The sequence below is a fragment of the Anabas testudineus genome, chromosome 4 (genome assembly GCF_900324465.2).
Source record: "Anabas testudineus chromosome 4, fAnaTes1.2, whole genome shotgun sequence".
NCBI lineage: Eukaryota > Metazoa > Chordata > Actinopteri > Anabantiformes > Anabantidae > Anabas > Anabas testudineus.
Window position 1 is genome coordinate 15,000,463 of NC_046613.1, and position 24,144 is coordinate 15,024,606.

A 24,144-nucleotide genomic window follows, 5' to 3' on the forward strand; every position below is an offset into this window, starting at 1 on the left:
AGTAGGAAGGGAAGTGATAAAGAAAGCACATTGAGTGCAAAGCACGATGGCAACAAAACACTTTTTCCTCTAAGTGCTTCCATGAATTATAGACTTCTGTCATTAGGTCATGGCTCATTGTTCACTTTTTCCTTTTTGTCTCTGAGTTGAAGAACAGGACAGAAAGGGAAAAGAGAGTATGTCTAGTCTAAGTTTCCCTTGATTTATTTATTTATGCGGTTTTGCTTTGCTCATATTCATGCTGGACAGTAATGTTTAGCAAATACTGATAATTTGAGACGCCGTGTTAATCTCATACCATGACAGCATGACAGCAGACGGGTTATGATGGTAAGTTTAATGTTACTGTTGACATAATTTAGAGTCTTAACAAGAGCTTTTTCAAGACAGAACTTAACTGTGTGTCTCGACCCAGTTTGTGAAATGTGAATGTTTGATGTTTTTCTTGGTCTTGTGCGACAGTGAATTAATATAATTGAGTTCCAGACTATTGGCTAGTTAAAAGAAGCAATTTATAGTAGTCTTTAAGACTGTTATGAAACCTTTCTTTTTTAACCAACCAAACAACCTCTTAAAAAGTACAAACAGATGAACAATAGATTAAATAATTATCACAACAGAAAAAAACATTGTGCTTTTGTGAATGGCCTAAATACTTGACAAAAGTTAATTTGCTAATGTAAATAAAAATATTAATGGTTGTTGGTTGAAGGCAGTTGGTAAATAGGTCACAGCACAGGTAAATAAATAATAATCTGTTTGTTTACTTCTTTTTATGACACTTATTCAGTGAATTTTTTGATGTCTCACAATTTCTCTTCAGGAGAACTGTTGATTGTCAGGTTTAATCTTGTTTAAAAAAAAAAAAAAAAAAAACTCAACAGCTGCCACATGTTTTTTTTCCCAAGCCACCATTGCTTATTAATACAATAGCAGACTAATCAAATGAGAAACAACAATGTGACTTTAGGCTGGGCTCGAGGAAGCTATAAATATATCTGAAGTCACGCAGACTCCAGGATGCCCCACACAGCATTGAAGGAAGAACACTGGTTTCTCCTGTCATCCTCACATTAACAATGTGTCTGTTTTTTGTTGCGGTTTGTAGTGGGAAAAGTGGTGGACGAGCTATTACATTAGGTCAACAGCACTGGTGCAGCATGGCCTACCCTCATGAGTAAATTTGAGTCATGAGGAATCACCTGACAATTCTTTCATAGACTGCAGGCATGTCAGCATGAAGTCATAGTTTTTCTCTAAGCAATTCTTAAAATGTTGACACCTCCAGTACAAAGGTTCTTAGTCACTGTGGGAAATAATTACCAGAGAACAAAGCCTAAACTGAACAAGGTCTGTGCAGGACAGGATTAGCACCAAGATAAGTCTACAGTAGCTACAGGGAACAGGAAGACATAAATCTGAAATTAAGTTGATGGGAAACTTTTCACTCATCTTGTAGAGTGCTCTCATCCATGAAATTCTGTCCTTAAATACACATAAGTGTGGCTGTGGTCTCATTATCATGAGGGGTCTTTATTACAGTTTATTATATTTTAAACATATTTTTCACAATGTTGCTGCCAACATACAAAACTAGACCAAATAAGATAAACTGCATTGGTTCAAATTCAGTTGCGCAGGACTAATTTTAACCCATTTTTTGTCTTTGTAGCCATTGGTCTTTCAAAACAAATCTAAAGTGCCTATATGTCACTAAATCCATATTTACCTGTGACCCCCTTCAGTATTTCACATAACCTGACTCTTTACATAGCTCAGAACAAGTTTGTCATTGTACCTTTTCCCCTCAAGGTGATAATTTACTATTTAGTGAAAGTGTCTTACTCAGTTTACCTTGAGGTTATTTGAAGCTATTTGACCAAAATATTTGGAAATACGTGTGTTCCCCTGTAGGGTTCCAGGTTGGTGTGGCGAGAGAGCAACCTAACTGTGTGGAGGAGGACCGCCTGGGGCTTCGTGTCCCTGGCTCTCAAGGTAACTAGACGTTTTCTGCTGAACTGCTGAAAAGTTGCAACTTATAAGAATGAATGTTTCTTACAGGCAGAATTATACACAAATGTGCATGTGCTACACAGTGGGAACTGCCAAGAAGGCAGGCTGAAAAACTTTGGTCTAAACCAAACCATGCATTTAAAGAATATTTACACCCCAAGTAGTCAAATCTCCATCTTTAGAAAATCCTTATTTAAAGAAATCTTTCAAATGCCAGGTGATCAAGCTGTAAACCCACTCATCTCGTTGAATACTGACTAGCTAGCGACATAACTAGAGTACAGTAGCAGCTGGTAAAGTTTAGATTAACTTAGAGTATCCTGTGTTTTGTTACTTATACTGTGTCATTTACTTACTTGTAAAAATACAGGGTGTAACAATTCCCACCCAAAGTGCTTTTTTGACACTTTTTCTATATCTGTTCACTTGCACAAATGTACCTAAATGAAACTTTAGCTTCTCTTGTCTTTAACCTCAGTTACTGCAATATAATTTAGCCATAAACAGGGTTAACAGGTCTGGTCTGTCAGCCTTCAAACTTTTGACTTTTGTCTATTTGGTGCCTGTAATTATGCAATACTTTGTTTTCTGAGGTTACTGTTGTTGTATCTGAACAATTCAAACTTTACAGAATATATAATATTGTCTGGTTTCAAAAACCACATGCACTGGGTATGTTTGAATGTGTGAATGTGTGTTGTTTCTATTGGTGTGGTATCCTATACTCCTGATGCCATGACAGCACTCTTGTGAAAGAGCGTATCAGTGATGCCCTGGTGTTGGCATTTCCAGTCAGTGCAGAGATTGGGGAGGGAATGTTCTTGTTGCACTGCACCCACTGTGTAGCGCCGGCCAGGGGGCTACTTTTGTAAAATACTAGGAAGGGCTTGGTCCAAAGCAAAATATCCCACTGTATGCCAGAGAAAGTCTACTTGACTGCAGCTGGCAGATAAGATCAGAGTGTGGGATGTAGTGATACAGGATTAGGCAGTGTTGTAGGGTGGTTTTTGCAAAAGCAGTGTAGCCCTGACACGGCATGCCCGGACTCCTCAGCAATTGCTGAAATCAGAGTGCTTTAACTATCCCTCCGTATCATGATCTGCCTCTTTAAAGCACAGTACAGAGGAAGCACATTTGTTTTTGATGAAGGTTGTGGCAATGTTTTTTATGTCGAAGTGAACTTTGACCCTGACATGCTTTACTATATGCTAACCTGTGCATTATATATAGTGGCAAGAAAAAGTATGTGAACCCGATTATGTGGATGATGTGATGATATTGTGTCCTGCCCTTTAAAAAACCAAACCGGTTTTGGGTTTAATGTTGCAGCACTGTTGCTACTCTCCCTAGGCGTGGTTGATGACTGCAAGAGCACAGCGCAGAATGCTGAATGAGGTAAAGAAGCATCCTAGAGTGTCAGCTAAAGACTTACAGAAATCTCTGGCACACGCTAACATTTTGGTTGACAAATCTACAATAAGGAAAACATCAAACAAGAATGGAGTTCATGGGAGGACACCAAGGAGGAAGCCATTGCTGTCCAAAAAAAAGATTGCAGCGCGTTTGAAGTTTGCAAAAGAGCACCTGAATGTTCCACAGACAAAATATTCTGTGGACAGATGAAACTAAAATTGAGTTGTTTGGAAAAAACACACAACACTAGGTGTGGAGAAAAAAACACACAGCACACCAACATCAAAACCTCATTCCCCACATGACGGAGGGAGCATCATGGTTTGGGGCTGCTTTGCTGCCTCAGGACCTGGACGGATTGTTGTCATTGATGGAAAAATGAATTCCAGAGTTTATCAAGACATTTTGCAGGAAAACGTAAGACCATCTGTCCGCCAACTGAAGCTCCACAGAGGATGGGTGATGCAACAGGACAATGACCCAAAGCATACAAGCAATTCAACAAAGGAATAGCTTCAACAGGAAAAAAATACACCTTCTGGAGTGGCCCAGTCAGAGTCCTGAGCTCAACCCGATTGAAATCCTGTGGCATGACCTTAAGAGAGCCATTCATACCAGACATCCCAAGAATATTGCTACACTGAAACAGTTTTGTGAAGAGGAGTGGCCCAAAATTACTTCAGATCGTTGTGCAGGTCTGATCTGCAACTACAGAAAACGTTTGGTTGAGGTTATTGCTGCCAAAGAAGGGTCAACCAGTTATTAAGTCCAAAGGTTCAAATACTTTTTCCACCCTGCACTGTGAGTGTTTACATGTTATGTTTAATAAAAAACATGAAAACATATAATGTTTGTGTAGTATTATTTTCAACAGACTGTGTTTTTGTATTGTTGTGAGTTAGATGAAGATCGAAGCACATTTTATGACAAATTCATGCAAAACTCCAAGTAATCCCAAAGGGTTCACATACTTTTTCTTGCCACTGTATGTGTGTTTGCTGTAATTAGAAAACGCCTGAACAGAATATGCAAGAGGATGTTAAGGCTTGCCTAGAAAATTTACTTTATTTAATTTAGACTTTAGTATCAATTCTTTTATTTAAATTTTATCTAAAATCTTTCTACATCATTCTTTTCAATAGCAATTTTATTTGGCATATTTACAAACATGTCTAATATAACAGGTTTTGGCATGCACATTACTTTCCGCAAATTATGCAGTTCTTTCCATGGGAATGCCTGTACTCTGTATAATCAGACGAATAAGCTATGTTAGGTATGATGTGAGTGGTGGTGTTGTGGACTGGATAGGATATGCTGAACCGCTTTACCAGACTAAGGATATATCAGATAAAATACCTCACAAAACCTTTTGCATGTAGGTTTTGCCTAATTCAAACTTTTATGCATTTTACTCAATGTACAGGTCTTTGGTGCCCCAAAGTTTTACAGTAGTGCCCCAGAATGATTTTGAAAACTTAAGTGGTGTGTGGTATGGTAATTGCATAGTGCCAGTAGTAGTGTACAGTACTGTACATTGATTTGGTCTGATGATATGATGAACAGTTTAGTGTGTGTGTGTGCCAAGAGGTGCTGTTACAAAATGATAACAATTAAGATAATTTTGGATTCAAACAGATAAAAAAATATGTTATCACAGTACTGAATCCATTAGACTAATTAACGTCTTTCATAATGCTTACTCATACTTTGACTCTTCACACACAGTTAGCTTCATTTTTTTCCTCTCTGTTACTCAATACAATGCATGATTCACAAAGTGGCAAAATAATTGGTTCTGCTTTTAGTTTCTTAGACACTTTCTATCTGAATTGTCATTTCCACAGTTTGTTTTGACCCAGATGCCCCTTTCTGTCAGTATCAGTGCAGAATTCACATACACACTCTCACAAAGTGACAGCGTGCCTTCCTTGGCAGCTGGTTGGTCCTCTGGGGCAACTGAGAGGAGGAAAGAGGGATGAGCTTCATATTGGGTAACACACACATCTGATGACTCAGTCAGTCTGCATGAGGACGTGCTGACTCTCTTACGAGATAATCTCAGGCCTTCTCAGACAGCTGCTTGACCTCAGAAGTGCTGTGTATTCTTGTAGTGTATCCTGGGTGCGCCAATGAACTACTGACCTGTTAACGTTCAGTTACAGTAGCTTAAAACATCACATTGTTTCTTTTAAAAATGTTTGTACATTGAATATCAAAGCACTCCATAACGATAGGGAATCGTAACAGCTTTATTTACACCACTGTTTTGCTGATGGAGTGGCTTAAATCTCTCACAGCTTAGTGTTGGTATGTCTGTCCAATGCAATCGTCAATTATTTCATATTTCAAAGATAGGCAGTGTCTGGTCTTGTTGTTCTGAGTGGACGAAATTATTATCTAATCTCTAATATGTCTAATATATTATCTTTGCTCTTCTATTAAAGAAGGTGACCTGGTTGCTTAAAAATGCAATGGTGCATTTCAGGTCATTTAGCTTTAAACAGTGAATGGTGTGTTGTTGTGTTGAAAACCCTGAAAGTTTTTTTCAGAAGTTACCAGTGCCATCCAGTTTGTCTCTTTGGCTTGTCAACACCACTGATACTAATTGATACTAAATGAAATGATAATTGCCTGCACAGTAAAAGTCTAATTTTAATGATGAAGTGACACAGAGTCATTTCATGATTTTGAAACCACAGAAATGCATAAAAATGGTGAATGTCTTTTTTTTTTTTTTTTCTTTCTTCAGCAGGAAGATCATAAAAATTTGTTTACTAGTATCAAACATTTTCCAAACTATGCTCTTGTCTCACACCGCAGTTTTGGTGGACAATTTCATCCTGACATTTTGGCTTATGTGTTTGCAGTGACTAAGGAAGGGGCTTGGCAAACTGTTCTGCAGCATGGAGAAGGAAGACCTGAAGGTTCTCAACAAAGGGGAGGAGGAGGAGATGGTATGCCTCTTTTTCATTTTACATCAATGGATTTTTTGTTTTCCCAGTTATCAGACTGCACCATGTCTTCTTTTTCCACACTTCAGGAGCTGCAGGGCTATCGTCTGTGTCGTTGGCGCATCGCCCTGGTGGGCCTTGGGGTGCTCTGTACAGGGGGCTTCCTCCTCCTGCTGCTCTACTGGATGCCAGAGTGGTGCGTGAAATCTACCTGCACCCGTACCACAGCCCGTGATGCCAACGTGGTGTTGCTACAATCCACGGTAGGTAGCAAGTACAACTGCTGTTATTGCCCAGAAACATTCATTAATCTTCTTTTTTTTTTTTTTATAAAGTGTAAGATGTTTTAGTACATTTAAATACTAGGATGTGCTGCTCTTTTTTTGTCATTTGTCATTTTTCAGTTTTTACCTGCTCTTAAACACAGTGGGCTTGGAGAAATTTGTTTTATAGATTAAACATTCAAGAAAATAATTGTCAGATTAATAAAATATGTTAAACTATTTTAAGTTAAATCCTCTGGAAAAGCTAACCTGAGGTTCTATTTTTACATTCACCTTATTTAAATTGCCTGTTTAAAAAGTTAATGTTGCCACATTACATGTTGAATGGTAGTAGGATGATAAAGTGGTAATTGTGTACTGCAGCTAGTAGCTGTACACCTGTGGTGCAGTATTTTCGGTAGAATTATACACATCAGGTGACTTTCTATATAGCACCCCAATGCAAATAATGCAATGGCCCCATGGACACCAACATCTACATAGCAAGGCTTTAATGTACTTCTAAATTTAAATTTAAATTATACAGTTCTACTACATATAAATACCAAAACAAATTTCTCATAGACACAGCTGTGATCTATTCCTCAAACAAGATGACTGCAGGAGAGTCTAGTCAGAATGCTGCATAAATAAAGTGGGCTTGTGCTTTTAAAGCTGTGAATTAAAACAACTAATGTATTGTAGAAGCACAGTAAATACATTGACACAAGCTAAAGATGGAATGAACAGATTTGTCACATGTCTGTGTGTGTGTGTGTGTGTGTGTGTGTGTATGTATGTGTGTGTGTATGTGAGTGTCTGAATTTGTTCTACTCTGTGTTGGTTAATACTTGCATGTATTTACATTCATCCTTGACTGGCTTCTTATTAATCTCTTATTAAGTCTGTTTGTGGATGTGGATTGAATTTTAAATGTTCTCATAGATGTTTAGGCATTTGAAAAACTTTTTTATGTAAATATTTTGCTGCTGCTTACTTGTTAAAGATGCTGGTTACATAGAAACATTGGTTTTGGGTTAAGGATTAGATTAGGCAGAGTGAAACAGTCTGAAAATAATGCCTGCCCAACAGAAGTAGTTGTAGTTACATTTCAAGGTGGTTTTTATAATCAACAAGTTGCAGCACAATAGCTTCATTTAACTACGTAGATTCTCTTTCCCTCTCTTGAGGACCAAAATGCACATCCAGTGGAACACCACGTGTAACATTACAGCTGTTATATTATGTACTATTTACATGTTAGTGTATTTATCTGATTTACGTGTGCTATAGTGTTAACTTGAAAAAGTTTTGTCAAATTATTGACTGTGTAGGGGTTGGTGTGAGGTCCTCACTACGAGGTTGTGAATGTGTGCTATACAGTTTCTGTCTCAGTTTCAGAATCATTACAACCCCCCAACAGTGATCTCTTAGCTGAAAAGCCACTGATGGATCTAACCAGTGCCAGTGGTGCAGGACATACTTCAAAAACTAGGGTGATGGTCGCTTACCCAATTGCCCGACATTGGCCTCTTGTCAACTTGTTGTTTCACAGTATTTACAGAGCAGTATTTAATAGAAATATAATTCAAACGTCTCTTTATACTTCTCCTCACTGATAAAACACGTACTATAACATTCAGATTGAAACTAAATAGTTGATGTGATAAGTTAGTAATGGAGAGGAGTATGGTGTTGATAAAAGTACACAAAAGGTCTTTAGTTTCACTTCATTTGTGTATTTGTTTGACTAGGATGAGTTCCGGCGCTGGTTCCTGGCCAAGGTGCGAGTGTTGCTGGCCCCGGGGAGCAACCCCTTCCACAGCCTGGAGACCCAGACCACCTCCCCCTCCTCTCCTTCCTCTCCCACCTCCCCCTTTTCCTCCCCAGCGCCCCCCTCTTTGGCCAACGGACACACACCCCAACCCTCCGATGGCAGCCCCGCTCAGGAGCTCATCAGAAGATATGCCGACTACCAGCCAACACAGGTAGATACTCATCTCCAATTATCATGTCATTCCTTCAATATTATAAACTGCCTGTCTAAAAAAAAAAAAAAAAGAGTCACCACCTGGATTTAACTAAGAAAATAGGTAGGAGCCTCCCATTGGATAATTACAGCATGGATGATTATGATTCAACTGGCAACAAGTTATTTAACCCTAACTAATGCAGTGAGTAGCTTCTCATTTCTTAAACAACCATATCTGAAGACACATCCTGTGGTTGTGGAAAAGATGTTAATCTGTTTCAGAAAGTTCAAATTATTGGCATCAAGCAAAGAAAACATTTTAGGAGATTGATGAAACTACTAAAGCTTAAGAACTGTCCAATAGAAGAAGATCATGTGGTGGGATGAGTCCAGATTTACTATTTTCCAGAGTGATGGGAGCATTAGAGTAAAAAGAGAGGCGGGTGAAGTGATGCACCCATCATCCCTAGTTCCTTCTGTACAAGCCTTGGGCATTGCTATGGTCTGGGGTTGCTGCAGTTGGTCAGGTCTGGGTTCAGCAACGTCATGTGTCCAAAGAATGAGGTCAGCTGACTACCTGAATATACTGAAGGAGCGGCTTATTCCATTAATGGATTTTTTTCTTCCCTGCATGCATACCTTAATCAAAGCTAAAGGCGGTGCAACAAAATAATAGAGTGTGACTTTTTTTTTTTTGGATGGGCAGTGTATACAATGCACTTTTTGAAGCTCCTGCCTTTATCTGTTTTTCTTTGTGTTTCCATCAGATTCGTTATTTTACCTTCCATAGCACAAAGTATTTTTGGAACGATGAGATACAAAACTTTGAAGTTTTAACGTAAGTATGACTTGATTATTTACAGAAATTGTCTGGGCTGGGTTTACACCAGTTTGCAGGCACTTCTTTTAGTAAACTAAACTTTCTATGGCTTTTATCTGGTAAAAAGTATACAGTAATTAACAGCAATAATAGAGTAATAATAATAATAACCTGCCTGTTAACTGATAAACAGATTGAAGCTAAAATGTGCAGGATGCTAACAGTTGTAGAAAAGTTTAGATGTGAATTTCTGCCACTGTTATGCGTAATTATTCACTGTGTCACTTTTGTCTCCTGCTTTGAACTATATTCGTCCTACAGCGGCCTGGAGGATCTGCAGATAAGCTGCTCCAACCTTCATTCGGAGCACAGCACAGGCCTGACCGGAAACCAGCAGGAGTACAGGTAACATCTTGCCTCTCTAAAGAATTGATCATACAGCTTTACACAAGGAGGATATTCAAAGCTTTTAGCCAGTATAATCTGCTACAATAAGTAAGTTACAGTGGCAGGAGATCCAAAGTCTATTTTTGTTGTTATTTTGTGAGACCAGATGTTAGCAGGGATTCTTCAACTGGCCAGGCAAAGTCAGTTTGAAAGTATTAAAATAACTTCGACAGAACTGGATAAACCAATCGGTGAAATCACCTGTTAATATTGTTTACAATAAAAACATTTATACCCTTTGTCTTTAATAGTTTGTTTTGTATATCTACTGTATATTGTGTGAGTGTTTAGATATGAATGTCTGGTTCATAACACATAACTCGTGAATGTCTCTTTCACCGCTTGTCAGGAGACTGTTCTTCGGAGTGAATGAAATTGCAGTGAAAGTGCCTTCTGTTTTCAAGCTGCTTATCAAAGAGGTAGGGCCTTGTTAACTTATGTACTAGCAGATATAAGCTGCTTTCACACATGCACTGACACCCTGAACATCTGCAGACTTTACCCGGGTGAGCTGCATGTGAGAAGGTGAACGTCCAAGTTATTCAGCTCACAGTTTATCCAGACTATATCCAACAAGCCACCTAGTAGTCAGCGTAATGTCAGAGTGAGTCCATTTGGAAACACAGGACATAATAGTTCAAAGTATTCACAGCGAAGAATGGGTGTTTGATCCACTTAACATATGAAAGTTTAGGAGTTAAAAACCAGGCCTTCTGTTGTTGGATTGTGCTTTTTTCCTTCAGGAAACTTAAGTTATAAACATAAAGCATAATTTCTAAACATGTGACTTGATCTACTGATGCACTGTAAACAAAACACAATTGATTTCCGCAGTGAACTTTTTGTTGTTTCTCCTGCACGCTCTCCCAACCCTCCTATGGAAGTAAATGGTTACTGTGTTCACACAATATGAAAACCTTATAAAATGAAAAGTCTCTTTGAGTTAAGTATTATTGTCATCTTCATACAGTACCTTTTAGTTTGCAACACTAACTTCTGTCTCTGTCCTACTGCAGGTCCTGAACCCTTTCTACATCTTCCAGCTCTTCAGTGTGATCCTGTGGAGTGCCGATGAGTATTACTACTATGCTTTGGCCATTGTTATCATGTCGGTCATATCCATAGCTACCTCTCTGTACACCATCAAAAAGGTGAGCTTAAAAAATTGAGAGCCAAAATATAGAGCCATTATTAGATTTCATAACTATGACAGAACTGGGCTAGCATTTCAGAAGGTGACATTTGTCTATTAAGTACAAAACAGAATTATAGGAGTGGTTATTAAAAGACTATGTTTTTTCCTTGCATACACAATGCTACTACAATTAGAATGGGATAATGCTACAGGTCTAAGCCATGTCAGACACACTTACTGCCTCACTCGTGTCTAATCCCGGCTATTCAGGCTAGCAGAATGGCTCATCTGCACACAGTCTGTTGCCCCTGGCTTCATAGCTCACAAACCCAGTTGAAAACATTCTTTCAGTCACAAAGGTAATCATGAGAATCAAAAGTCTAATCTATTTTCTGCTTATTTCTGTGTTCTTTTTCCAGCAATACATCATGCTTCACGATATGGTGGCAGCTCACAGTATTGTCCGTGTGTCTGTATGCCGAGCCAACAATGGTTTGTCCCTTTTATTTGTTTTTCACTCTCTTTTTGCACATTACCCCTGTAGAGTCATTTAAACAGTAGCAAACAGCATGCACTATTCTGTTCAGTCTCTGGCTTTCCAAACCAAACCTGACTGCAGACATTCTTCTCTTCTTGTGCCTGGCCACACTCAGTTACATAGTCACTCTGCTTTGGCTGTCTTCCAGATGACTGCTGGCTGGGACACTGCAGACAGACTGTATATGTGAGACAGTGGGTGTAGCATATGTCCTGTATATATTTAAAAACACCCTTGACTTGTTCTACACTTTTTTATGACTGCAGGACTTTTTAAGATGGTTTTTAGCTGAACTTTTCCCAGTTTCAACCAGCTAGAGTTAATTCAATTAACCTGCCAAATTAAACTTAGTTAATAATCATTAAGAAACCTTGCTGTGGAGGTCTGTGCATAGCACAGTGCTCACATGATTGCTTCTGCATCCATTATTGACTGCCCTTACTTGTATTGTCTCAGCTTTTTTCCTCCTGCCTAGAGGGGCATGAGCATTGACAGATATGCTGAACAAGACTTTGCAGCTCTGACACAAAATATCTCCTTTCTCATCCCTACTCATGCTCCCTCTCCACCATCTGCTTATGTTGGCTCATTTACACTACACACTGTTTTCTGTCTTCTTATTTAATACCCAAATTGCTCTATGTCTGTCTGTATTTAATTCACACATTTACCTTTTTACACTTTTCCATTTCCACTCCCCTTTCTTGCAGATATCGAAGAGATTTTGTCTACTGATCTGGTGCCCGGTGATGTGATAGTTATCCCCAGCAACGGGACCATTATGCCATGTGATGCCGTGCTGGTCAGCGGCACCTGTATTGTCAATGAAAGCATGCTCACAGGTTAGATGAGAAACCTGAAAATAATATATGTAGAGAAACTTAACAAATAATCACAGTGATGCCAAACAGCAACAGGCTCTAACATCAGCCTACCCCTGCTCTAACAGGTGAGAGTGTTCCTGTGACAAAGACCAACCTTCCAAACCCAGGACCAGGGGACAGGAGGGATGAAGCTGACAGTGCCTACAGCACAGAGGAGCATAAGAGACACACACTCTTCTGTGGCACCAATGTCATTCAGACTCGCTTTTACACGGGTGAACTGGTCAAGGCTGTGGTTGTCCGCATAGGTGAGTGTGTTTCAGAAAAATCTGAGAAGCATTAATGTTTAAATGTTGTTTTAATCTGTGGAAACGTTCTTTTACATAGAAACTGTAGAACTGTAAAACAAAATGTTTTATATAGTACTGAAGCATGACTGAAGTCACAGTTCACGTTTTTGGGAAAAACATCTCCGATAGAAACCAACGTACAATTTTTCACCCATAACCTTTCCTCTTCACCCAGGTTTCAGCACAGCCAAAGGCCAGCTGGTGCGCTCCATCCTTTATCCCAAACCCACTGACTTCAAGCTGTACCGTGATGCCTACCTATTCCTGTTGTGTCTGGTGGCTGTGGCTGGGATCGGCTTTGTATACTCCATCGTCCTTGCCATCATGAACTGTGTAATGCAGGACATGTTATTCAGATTACACAAATGCCATGTTTAATTTGGAGTTGCACAAGTTCAGAGTTGTGGCAGTAAAAAGGATAAAATGAGAGTGCAGCTAAAAGAAACACAAATTTTATAGTCTCTAAGGAACATTTACTGGCTCTGTCTTTCTGTTTACTTAGAGTCATAAAAATACATCATCTGTTCAACATACCAAATTGGTCTAGGTTTGCCTTGGTAGCCAAGGTTCACATTTTTTAAAAACTGAATTTACACACAGATTATCTTCAGCAACGTCTTGCTTACATACACAGTTGTACACAATCAGACCTGGTAGGCCAGTCTAACAGTTTAATCTGTTGACAGCTGACTGTGGCCCAAGTTTAAAACTAATTTGACCCTTTTTACCCACTAGGGGGCAGAATCGCTCCCAGAATCACATATCGACAGAGCATCATTATATGTTCTTTTTGCTGGCATCTTAGCAAAGGATTGGTCAACTGTTAGTGAACAGTGATACTCCCTGACGGTTGTTTTAATTTTAGTTCATGCCTCCATCTCCTGAAAACATTATGTGAATGTTTGGGTTTGCTACATGCTACTCCTGTCCGGTATCAAAACCATTGCTTTCTGCTTTCTCCAGGTACCAGCTAAGACCATTATCATTGAGTCCCTGGACATCATTACTATCACTGTGCCACCGGCACTGCCAGCCGCCATGACAGCTGGCATTGTGTATGCCCAGCGACGCCTCAAAAACATTGGCATATTCTGCATCAGCCCACAGAGGATCAACATCTGTGGACAAATCAATCTAGTCTGTTTTGACAAGGTAAGTTCTAATAGTACATTGTACCAGTAAGAGATTACACACAGAAATATCAGTAGTGATAATCAAGGATATTATCTGGATATTTTTGATTTATGATATGGGAAGGTGTCATTTCATGCGAACAAGTAACTACTGATTTGGGCAAATGACTTCCCCCTTCCAGCTTCTAGTTATGTGTCAGATTAGACGTCGACTATTGCACTCAATTGTGCTTTCTTTGTACTTGTAGACGGGAACTCTGACAGAAGATGGATTAGACCTATGGGGAGTCCAGAGAGCTGAAACTGGCAGGTAAACCCGCTAGTTCACTGATCAAATGTGGAATTATTGGAAATCTCAGGGTTTTGTCTTAGTTTAGCCTTTGCTGTACTGATGTACATAGTTTAGCTGATAACCTGGTGACATGTATCTAAAATATTATAGTATAGTTTAAATGAACCATGACAGTCGAGCGAACCTTGTCAACGTGCCAACTTGCACAGATTCTTCTGGACAAATAACTGTTCTATTCACACAAATAGCAAGTGGCAAATTGTACATTGCTCAGACTTCATGCTAGTGAGCTGGCTGGGTCAAATTCCAGGCCAACAGCTTCAGAGGTGTGTTCTCACATCAGATCTTCTGGGTAGTTTGCAAATCATTTTGGTGTTCCAGACAAAAATATCAAAATCCTCAACCAACCAGTCTCTAGTTACTACATTTAAATTTCTATTTAAAAGTGAAATTTGGAATATTTTATCCTGTGTTGTAGTAGTTATGGAATAAATCTACATTTCCACATTAATTTATTTGAGTAAAACTTGCCATCTGTCCTTACCCACCTCCTACTTGTCCTGCCTCTTTAGTTTCCATCTCTCAGAGGAAAATCCATACAAAGCAAATCTTGTCAAGTCTCAGTTTGTGGCTTGTATGGCCACTTGCCACTCACTTACCAAAATAGAGGGCCAGCTGTCTGGAGATCCGCTGGACCTCAAAATGTTTGAGGCCACAGGCTGGGTGAGTTTTTCTGTATCAATTCATCAGCATAATGTTGGTAGCAGCACAATGACAATATTTTATGTGTAGGCTAGCACTGTGTGAGGGGATATGTTTACACATTGTTCAATACAATGTCACAGTTTGTTGTTCAATTCATTCAATTTTATTTGTATAGCACCAAATGACAACAGAAGTCATCTCAAGGCACTTTAAAGGGTAATGTTTAAGACCTTACAAAGTATAATTGTATAGTTGGTTATATAGAAAACCCAACAATCCCATTTGAGCAAGAATTAGTCAACAGTGGAAAAGAAAAACTTCCTTTAGAGAAAGAAACCTCCAGCAGAACCAGGGTCAGGGTGAGCTATCTCTAACTATAAGTTTTATTAAAAAAAGATAAGTGTTAAGTCTAGTCTTAAATGCAGAGAGGGTGTCTGCCTCCCGAACCTGAACTGGGAGCTGATTCCATAGTAGAGGAGCTTGATCATTAAAAGCTCTGCCTCCCATTTTACACTTAGAAACTCTAGAAACCACAAGTAGACCTGCATTCTGAGAACAGAGTTCTGCTTGGAAAAATATGTAACTATGAGGTCTTTAAGATGGATGGAGATTTACAGGGAGCCAATGGGGAGAAAGTAATGTAGGAGAAATATGATCTCTCTTGCTAATTCCAGTTAAAACTCTGGCTGAAGCTTTTGGATTAACTCGAGGCTTTTTAAGCAGTTATTGGGACATCCTATTAATAGTGAATTACAAACTTTCGTCTGAAATTAATAAATGAATGGACTTTTGCATGGAGTTTTTCAGCATGACTTTGAGACAGGATGCTCCTAATTTTAGCAATATTCCTTAGGTGGAAAAAGGTAGTTCTAGATATTTCTTTTATATATGAAGTAAAGGAGATGTCCTGGTCAAAGATAACTCAGAGATTTCTCAGTGTTACCTGAGTCCAATGTCATCTAGGGTAAGAATGTGATTGGACATAGTGTCTCTGAGATTTTTAGGACCAAACAAAATTATCTCTGTCTTGTCTGGATTTAGGAGAAGGAAATTGGAGGACATCCAGGCTTTCACGTTTTTTAAGCATGCTTGAAGTTTGATTAATTGATTAGTTTCTTCACCTTCAGCAATAAATATAGCTGGGTATCATCTGCATAGCACATTAACATGAACAAACTGGAATCTATATGATAGATACGATTTAAACCAGCCTAGTGCTGTTTCTTTTAATCCAGTCTGCTTAATAAAATGTTGTGATCTACGTGTTGAATGCAGCGCTAAGATCTTGTTGCATAGAAATTTCTCTAATATATATTTATTTAAACCTTGCCCAGATCTTGGAGGAGGCAACAGAGGAAGAAACATCTCTCCATAACCGTATCATGCCCACTGTAGTTCGACCCCCGAAGCAGCTCTTGCCTCCAGAGCCCGCTCTGTCACCAGAACAGGATATGGTACGTACAGCAACTCAGTGGTTCAACACAAAGTCCACAGGTCTTCAAAGTTTAGCAAATGTCTAAAATCACAGTATATTAGCTGTAAGGAAAACAAAGATGTTCTTTACATACTTTCATTCCTTTAAAATAAAAGTATTATTGATTTTAGTGTTTATTTGTTTTTGGTTTTCTCACCAACTCGTTTCTTGTTGCTCTTTTTGTCATTGTAGGAACTCTATGAGCTCTCGGTAAGTAGTATACTTCCTTTTTGATATTATAGTAATCTGATACAATTTTTTTGGTTTTCCTCAGAATTAAGTATTTACATAAATTTTAAAGAACTGTAAAATTAGGCATAAATAGATTTATAATTATATTTATATTAGATTTTCTGGTCTTATTCAATCTTTGTTGATAACCTTGAAATAAATGCACAATAAATTGAAATGAATTAGGTTTATTGTTGAGTAAAATAAAAATGTCTGCATTACAGATTTGTATTTTTTTGAAGCATATTCTTTTTAAAAAATTTTTTTGTCCCACTTTGTGTGTGTGTGTGTGCGCGTGTGTGTGTGTGTGCGCGCATGAGCAGTCAGCGTATGAGATTGGTATCGTGCGCCAGTTTCCTTTTTCCTCAGCTCTGCAGAGAATGACTGTGGTGGCTCGTCTGCTGGGGGAGAAACGTATGGATGCCTACATGAAGGGAGCTCCAGAAGTGGTGGTTAGTCTCTGCAAGAGAGAGACAGGTGAGATGTCTGCTTCTTTTACTGCTTTCAATAAAAAAAAAAATAGATGTTTTTTTTTTATTTAATCTCACTAGCCTGTCAGATATCTCTGGTTTACTAAACCTCCTTTATTTAAAAGAAAGTGGTGGAAGTTCAAAAGTTTTTTTTTAACCACTCACTCTATGAATTAGATCCAGTCTTTTAATAATGACCAAACGTGTTTTTCAATACACCAAACAAGTAGCAAATTGTGACAGCCTAGTAGGCAGTTTTGACTGTTGACCACAGGTTTGTCTGTATGTTTGTCCCTTCCTGCCTTTATTTACATCGCATGTATTCCTTTTTCATATCAGTGCCAGAAAGTTTTGCTGAGGTTTTAGAAGACTACACCAAGCAGGGTTTCAGGGTCATTGCTCTGGCTCACCGTCGTCTTGAATCCAAACTCACCTGGCACAAAGTACAGAATATCAACAGGTAGCTTACTTTTTGTGCTTTGCATTTTACCTATTGAACTCTGACTGAGTGCTTTATCTGCTATTTAGTTGTAGTTTCCTGCTCCACACTAGTTATGTTTAACACCTGTTACTCCCCCTCTAGTCTATAGAAAATAAGGATCTTTATGAAATATGACTATATGAAATAGCTAATGTTTTGTTTTGATAAAATAACCCAAAATCTAAAAAATATTTTTTTATATAAATACTCTAACTAGTATTTTTATTGTATCTAAAGCTGTTGTAGACTTGAGACCTTAGTACAAATGTTACACATCTTCCTTTGAATTAGGGATCACATAGAAACAAACATGGAGTTCCTGGGTTTGATCATCATGCAGAACAAGCTGAAGGCAGAAACTCCTGGGGTACTGCAGAACCTCCATAGAGCCAACATCCGCACTGTCATGGTTACTGGTGAGAACATACACTTGTTTGCTAATATACACAAACACAAATATACACTCATGCAACCTAAGTTAGTATTTGAAATATTGTGGTCACTAATGATAAAATGAGTTTGCACAAACACACTCTGATATGTACTTACATACGTATACGCACAATCTTCACGTTTTTCTCTGTAGCTGGTTAAACCTCTTGAAATGTTATCACACAAGGCAAGCAGTACAGTAAGTTTGTTAATCTTCTGTGTTTTGGCACTGAGTAGATTTAGTCCTCTGGTATTGACTCAACTGTACCTGTTATCTACACTGCTTGTCCAAAAAAAAAAAGTCACCACCTGGATTTAACTAAGCAAATAGGTAAGAGCCTCCTATGGGATAATTACTGCATGGATGATTATGTTTTAGCTGGCAACAAGTTATTTAACTATAACTGATGCAGTGAGTAGCTTCTCATTTCTTAAACAACCATGTCAGAAGACACATCCCGTGGTGCTATTATCTAGGGTTGCTGCAGTTGGTCAGGTCCAGGTTCAGCAACGTTATGTGTCCAAAGGTGACTATGTCAGGATTCATTGGGCTTAAATTGTAAAGGATAGGTTCTGGGAGCATGACACATAATTTTCACACATGTATTGCCCACCACAGAACCCAAACATTAACGCCATTGAGAATCTTTCGTATGTGCTGGAGAAGACTTAGCGCAGCGCTCTGACTCTCCCATCATCAATACAAGATCTTGGCAAAAAATAATGCAACTCTGGATGGGAATAAATGTTGTGACATTGTGGAAGCTTATTGAAACAATGCCACGTTAAGCTAAAGGTGGTCCAACGAAATATTAGAGTGTGTAATTTTTTTTGGACAGGCAGTGTATATTAATACCATTTCTAGGCTACTCAGTGTAACTGGCACTAGCTAACAAACTAACTTACCACAGTCAAATGACAGATAAATGTAGTATCTCATGAGAGATTCACAAACTATACATTTTAAATGCTACTTGAGACTCATGCATCCTCTCTCTAACCTGTTCCATCAGTCTTCATGCTCATTTGTTGGGGTTATAGTAAAAGTTATAATACTACACTCACTGGGTACTTTTGTTATTTACACCTGTGCCATATAATGCAGTCCAATACAGCATGACTTCTACTTCAGCGAGGTTCTAATTTCTCAGCAGTCCTACTGGAGTGTATTTTATTAAGAGGTGTTTCTAATGTTTTGTTCGCCCTATTGACATAAATGGGTGGGGGAAATACCTCTTTATATAATGCACTTCAGTCCAACTGCACCACCTACTTTGACCTGAATACTAAACCTATAGTTGTAGTATTGCTTTTGTGATAGTTTAAGCAAAAACTGAGAAAACACAACCTTGTCAACTAAAGTTGCTGTATTGCATTGCATTAGATAGAACCGGTATTAAGTGACCAGTGAATGTATATTCATTTACTATTTTACCATCTGTCAGAGTTAGCCAAACTCTGTTGAGGTGACAGAGTAGAGCAGAGTGACAACAAACAAAGAACATGAAAAATTATTTGAGATTGTATCAACATCTCAAAGTATTACTTGCCCTATAATTTAATAGACTCAACGGTTACATATTTAAGTAGAACAACATAAGGAGTGAACAAATAATTGAAGTATGAGAATAAATGCCTCCTATTCAATTCAATTCAATTCAATTTTATTTGTACAGCGCTTTTTACAATTGACATTGTCACAAAGCAGCTTTACACAACCAAAGAACAGTACATGAACAACTTGTTCCTATCCACATTACAGGTGATAATATGTTAACTGCCATATCGGTGGCCCGAGACTGTGGAATGATTCCTCCGCAGGACACAGTCATCATTGCTGATGCGCTTCCTCCCCATGACGGACAGGCTGCCAAGATCACCTGGAGATATGCTGACAAGCCAAGCAAGGCATCTCAACTGCAGGTGAGCTGATGGGGCTAATGCTAACAGGATATTTTCATTTAAAATATATTTCTCATTGTCTGAGAAAGGGAAAACTGTTTGAACAACCAAACCAGTTTGTTAATATAATGCTGTAATCCAGTACAGCAGCTGAATAATTACAAACATTTTGCTAAATAAACCTGATTGATTTGGCTCTAATTCATTTGTTCTTGACTTGAACAGGAAATTAACATCAGCCTGGAGGATGTGTGTCATGTGGACGAGCCCAAAACGCAAGAGATGTACCACTTTGCTATGAATGGAAAGTCATTTGCTGTAATTTCAGAGCATTTCCCCGACATGCTTCAAAAGGTATAAGGTCTCTCAAATGAGAGTGGATATTAATTCAAACTTTTCTTTAACAAGTGTAGAAATGTCATTTTTTCTTTGCTGCTGCTCTTTAGGGATAATTATCTGTTTTCATTCTGCCTTGTAGCTGGTGTTGCACGGGACAGTGTTTGCCAGAATGGCTCCAGACCAGAAAACCCAGCTTATTGAAGCACTACAGGGTGTAGAGTGAGTGTCTCAGTTAACACATGAATTCATTTCAGTGAATTCTGTCAAGTAGTCCAGAGTTCATTAAAATAATGAGTTATGCTGCTATCTGCTAGGTCTGATAGGAAATTGTTAATGGTAGATTCAGTTTTTAGTGTAAACAGTAAAAGAAATGTAAATATTGTATTACATGTTTATGGAGTTTCTCAAAGAAAACTGTATTTATCTTTCTCACAGCTACTTTGTGGGGATGTGTGGAGATGGAGCAAATGATTGTGGGGTACGTGAAACAATTTTTTCAACTAAATGTTGGTGTTACAAGTTAAAATGGACAGTCTGTACATAAACTATGCTTACTTCTTCTTCTTTATTCTAGGCTCTAAAGAGGGCTCATGGTGGCATCTCACTGTCTGAACTTGAGGCCTCTGTAGCATCTCCATTCACTTCCAAGACCCCAAACATCTCCTGTGTCCCCAGCCTCATCAGGTGTTTCTTTTATTTTTTTTCACTAGCATGTAACAGTAATCTGTGTCATTAGGAAGTTATCAAGGACACATTTTGGATTAAGTGTAGTGCTGGAGAGATGACAACAGTGTTTGTTGCTTTTACAGAGAGGGGCGTGCTGCTCTCATCACCTCCTTCTGTGTGTTCAAGTTCATGGCACTCTACAGCCTCATCCAGTACATCAGTGTCACTCACCTTTACTCTGTATGTACAGTACTGCTGCCAACACAACAACAGAGTTAGTGAATTCTGTTTGAATGGAGTTTCTGATCTGTGGCATCTGTTGTCCTTCTTTCCCAGATCCTCAGTAACCTTGGAGACTTCCAGTTCCTCTTCATCGACATTGCCATCATCCTCCTTATTGTCTTTACAAGTCAGTATAAGAGGACAATTATCTCTCACCCGTTTTTTTTTTCGGACCCTAAGTCGTCATGTCTCCTTTTCTTCACACACGATGTCTGTCTTTCTGCCATCTCCATCATTTGTTCTCGTCTCTCTGCTTTTCAGTGAGTCTCAACCCAGCATGGAATGAGCTGGTGCCACGTCGGCCCCCGTCTGGTCTGATCTCAGGCCCTCTGCTGTTCTCTGTGCTGTCCCAGATCCTCATCTGCTTGGGCTTTCAGACCATTACATTCGTTTGGGTGCAGCGGCAGCCCTGGTACACTGTGTGGAATCCACATACTGAGTGAGAGCCCTTTTTCTTAACTAATGAGCAGTTCCTAAACCAAAGTAACATCACAGCAGTGTTATTAACTTTCAATGTTTATTCAAATCAAACTCTGTCCCCACCCAGCGCCTGCAACCTGTCATTGAACATTAATGTGTCTGACCACAACATAACCGAAGAGGATGACCACAACATCCAAAACTTTGAGAACACCAGTCTCTTCTATGTCTCCTCCTTCCAGTATCTCATTGTTGCCATTGTTTTCTCAAAGGGCAAACCTTTCAGACAGCCTAGTTACAAAAATTGTAAGAAACTTGCTTTCTAACACAGATAAATGTCTCCTAAAATCATTGTGAAGTCATGTTTTTTTATATTACTTTTGTTTGTGTTTTCTCTTCAGGCCCTTTTATGATCTCTACATTGAGTTTGTATTTTTTCCTGCTGTTTATCATGTTCCACCCTGTCGAAAGCATTGACGAGTTTCTAGAGGTAGGAGGACATTAAATATAAGAAACATTTTACTCAGCTCTTGTGTAGACTGTAGTATGTTGGTAATATGTTAAAACTATTTGTCAGTTTTTTTATTAAGATATGTCCTACTGAGGTGTTGCAGACACATAGAGCATTAAAATGTCTAGGTAATACTTGATGATTGTTTTTTTTTTAATGTCATCGCCTTGATGGTCAACTTTGTAGTCTCTCTCTCCCTACAGATTGTTTGTGTGCCGTTTGAATGGAGGGTAAAACTTTTCCTCATCATCTTAGTCAATGCTGCTGTGTCTGTTATGGTGGAGGTAAGACACACATGCAACCACATAGTAACAGTAGATGTTTTTCTCATGTTCAGCTTTTGTTTTTTCATGCAGTGTGCTCATCTTTGTCTCATTAACTGGACAGCAGGATCAGTATACTGTAAAGAGAAGTGCAAATGTTGTCTTTGAAGAGACAAACTATGATATCTGTAATTCTTTAGACTTCAGATACAGTATGTGACAATTTTTGGATAATATGTATGCATTTGGAGCTTAGAGCAGTGAATGTTTGTCCTGTCTAATTTTGGATAGATAGATGTTGTTTAAGACAATAACACATTCCTCTACTGCTACATAACAATGGTTAGTTTATGCTCGCTTGCCACATTCAGTGCAGCAGTATCACTCTGCCTCTGCCCTTTTATACGTAGAATACTTTGCAGACTATCTTAGATTTAGCTATTTGCTAAACTACTACTGCATATTCCTTTTACCTCTTTAAGTTAACTAAACAAATCAACCAAAACGTTTCTACACACAATCAAAGAATTCTTCGGACAATAGCATCTAAGCTCTCTCTACTTTCTAATTATATTTAATATTAACTTCACATGTAATGATTAACACACCAACAAAAAAAACATGCCACGCTTGATTACTCAAAACCTTTATTCAATGTAGCTCTGCTAAAGCAAAAAACCTCTGTGCAGAAACAGCAGGAGGTATATGAAATCAAATTAGCTTCTCTGTAATTTTTTTCCCATGCCCACTGCACTATTCCATAGACCTTCATCCTTGACATCGTCTTATGGAAGCTTGTGTTCAGCCGAGACAAACAGGGCAGCTTTGGCCTCACTCCTGATGCCCCGACACCACAGGTTGGGAAAATCTGACACCTTCTTCTCTAGCCCTTTCATTTTCCTCTTGTGTGGTGTTCCTCTTTCTGTCCCCACTTCCTTTTCTGTTTTTACAGAGCACACCTTTCTATTGTAACCTCTAACCAAGCCATGCATGTGCGAGACATCAGTCCTCTCCACTCTGTTCAGGGCTTGTTAACAGTTACAGTTGTACAGTTACTCTGTTTTAGGATAAGCTCCTTAAATGCTTTCATAGTCAATTAGTTTACTTTATAACATTTTTACTGAAGCAGAAGACATTTTCAATCTTCTAGTGAACATTGTTAAACAGATAAAAAGTGAGGTAACAAGCAAAAAAGCTAGCAAAAACCAAACAAGAAGCAAATGAAAAGTGTTTGAGATGTATAAGATGGTAGTGCCAGACAATGAATAAAAAAGGTTTTATTATTATATTTTCTTTTTTTATGTCATAGGGTTATGTACTGTATGTAGGAAGCTGCAGTCACATTTACTGTTAATGTAATGTCAATTGAAGGCTTAAGGGTCAAATAGATGAATATTGTTTTTAATTTCATTCCAGGAGCCACCACCATGTTAGGTGGTTAAAAAAAATGCTCAGCTGTATAAATGTTAAACTGGTGAGGCAAGTCAGTCAAAAACGATCTGAAGTATGAGATTAGATAGTGGAGGTACTGCACTATTTCTTTTCCAGGCAGTTGACAGAAATATAAGACACAGTAAAATAAATCATTAGAGTCTTGTTCATATAGTTAAACTTCAACCTTGTATCTGTAAAAACTAATTATAAAAATTATAATGCAGGATGACCAAACTACTTTAAAGTTTCTATGTTGTAAATTAGTTCTCGGTTTCTAAATGTGCACCATAGTCCTTATCGTGGACTTTTAAACATTATTAACTGCAATCTCAAACAAAAATAACTACATGATTATTTTTTGCAAACAGTGCATATTTTCC

The 24,144-nt window shown here is 38.5% G+C and overlaps 1 protein-coding gene across 1 annotated transcript in view; it reads left to right on the top strand.

The window, feature by feature from the left end:
* The window catches only part of atp13a3 (ATPase 13A3), a 36,846-nt gene that overhangs the window by 6,653 nt on the left and 6,049 nt on the right, over positions 1–24,144 (top strand). Inside the window, exons 2-33 of the mRNA XM_026345217.1 lie at positions 1,915–1,995; positions 6,297–6,383; positions 6,470–6,643; positions 8,398–8,631; positions 9,383–9,453; positions 9,757–9,840; positions 10,232–10,301; positions 10,899–11,033; positions 11,437–11,509; positions 12,266–12,397; positions 12,505–12,687; positions 12,905–13,062; positions 13,693–13,881; positions 14,111–14,172; positions 14,727–14,877; positions 16,194–16,313; positions 16,526–16,543; positions 16,888–17,041; positions 17,374–17,494; positions 17,807–17,931; positions 19,710–19,870; positions 20,075–20,203; positions 20,328–20,407; positions 20,624–20,666; positions 20,763–20,872; positions 20,998–21,094; positions 21,191–21,263; positions 21,398–21,575; positions 21,684–21,862; positions 21,958–22,046; positions 22,271–22,351; positions 23,095–23,187. Coding sequence (XP_026201002.1) covers positions 6,333–6,383; positions 6,470–6,643; positions 8,398–8,631; positions 9,383–9,453; positions 9,757–9,840; positions 10,232–10,301; positions 10,899–11,033; positions 11,437–11,509; positions 12,266–12,397; positions 12,505–12,687; positions 12,905–13,062; positions 13,693–13,881; positions 14,111–14,172; positions 14,727–14,877; positions 16,194–16,313; positions 16,526–16,543; positions 16,888–17,041; positions 17,374–17,494; positions 17,807–17,931; positions 19,710–19,870; positions 20,075–20,203; positions 20,328–20,407; positions 20,624–20,666; positions 20,763–20,872; positions 20,998–21,094; positions 21,191–21,263; positions 21,398–21,575; positions 21,684–21,862; positions 21,958–22,046; positions 22,271–22,351; positions 23,095–23,187 — 3,618 coding nt within the window. The 5' untranslated portion in view covers positions 1,915–1,995; positions 6,297–6,332. The remainder of the gene's footprint in view (positions 1–1,914; positions 1,996–6,296; positions 6,384–6,469; positions 6,644–8,397; positions 8,632–9,382; positions 9,454–9,756; positions 9,841–10,231; positions 10,302–10,898; positions 11,034–11,436; positions 11,510–12,265; positions 12,398–12,504; positions 12,688–12,904; positions 13,063–13,692; positions 13,882–14,110; positions 14,173–14,726; positions 14,878–16,193; positions 16,314–16,525; positions 16,544–16,887; positions 17,042–17,373; positions 17,495–17,806; positions 17,932–19,709; positions 19,871–20,074; positions 20,204–20,327; positions 20,408–20,623; positions 20,667–20,762; positions 20,873–20,997; positions 21,095–21,190; positions 21,264–21,397; positions 21,576–21,683; positions 21,863–21,957; positions 22,047–22,270; positions 22,352–23,094; positions 23,188–24,144) is intronic.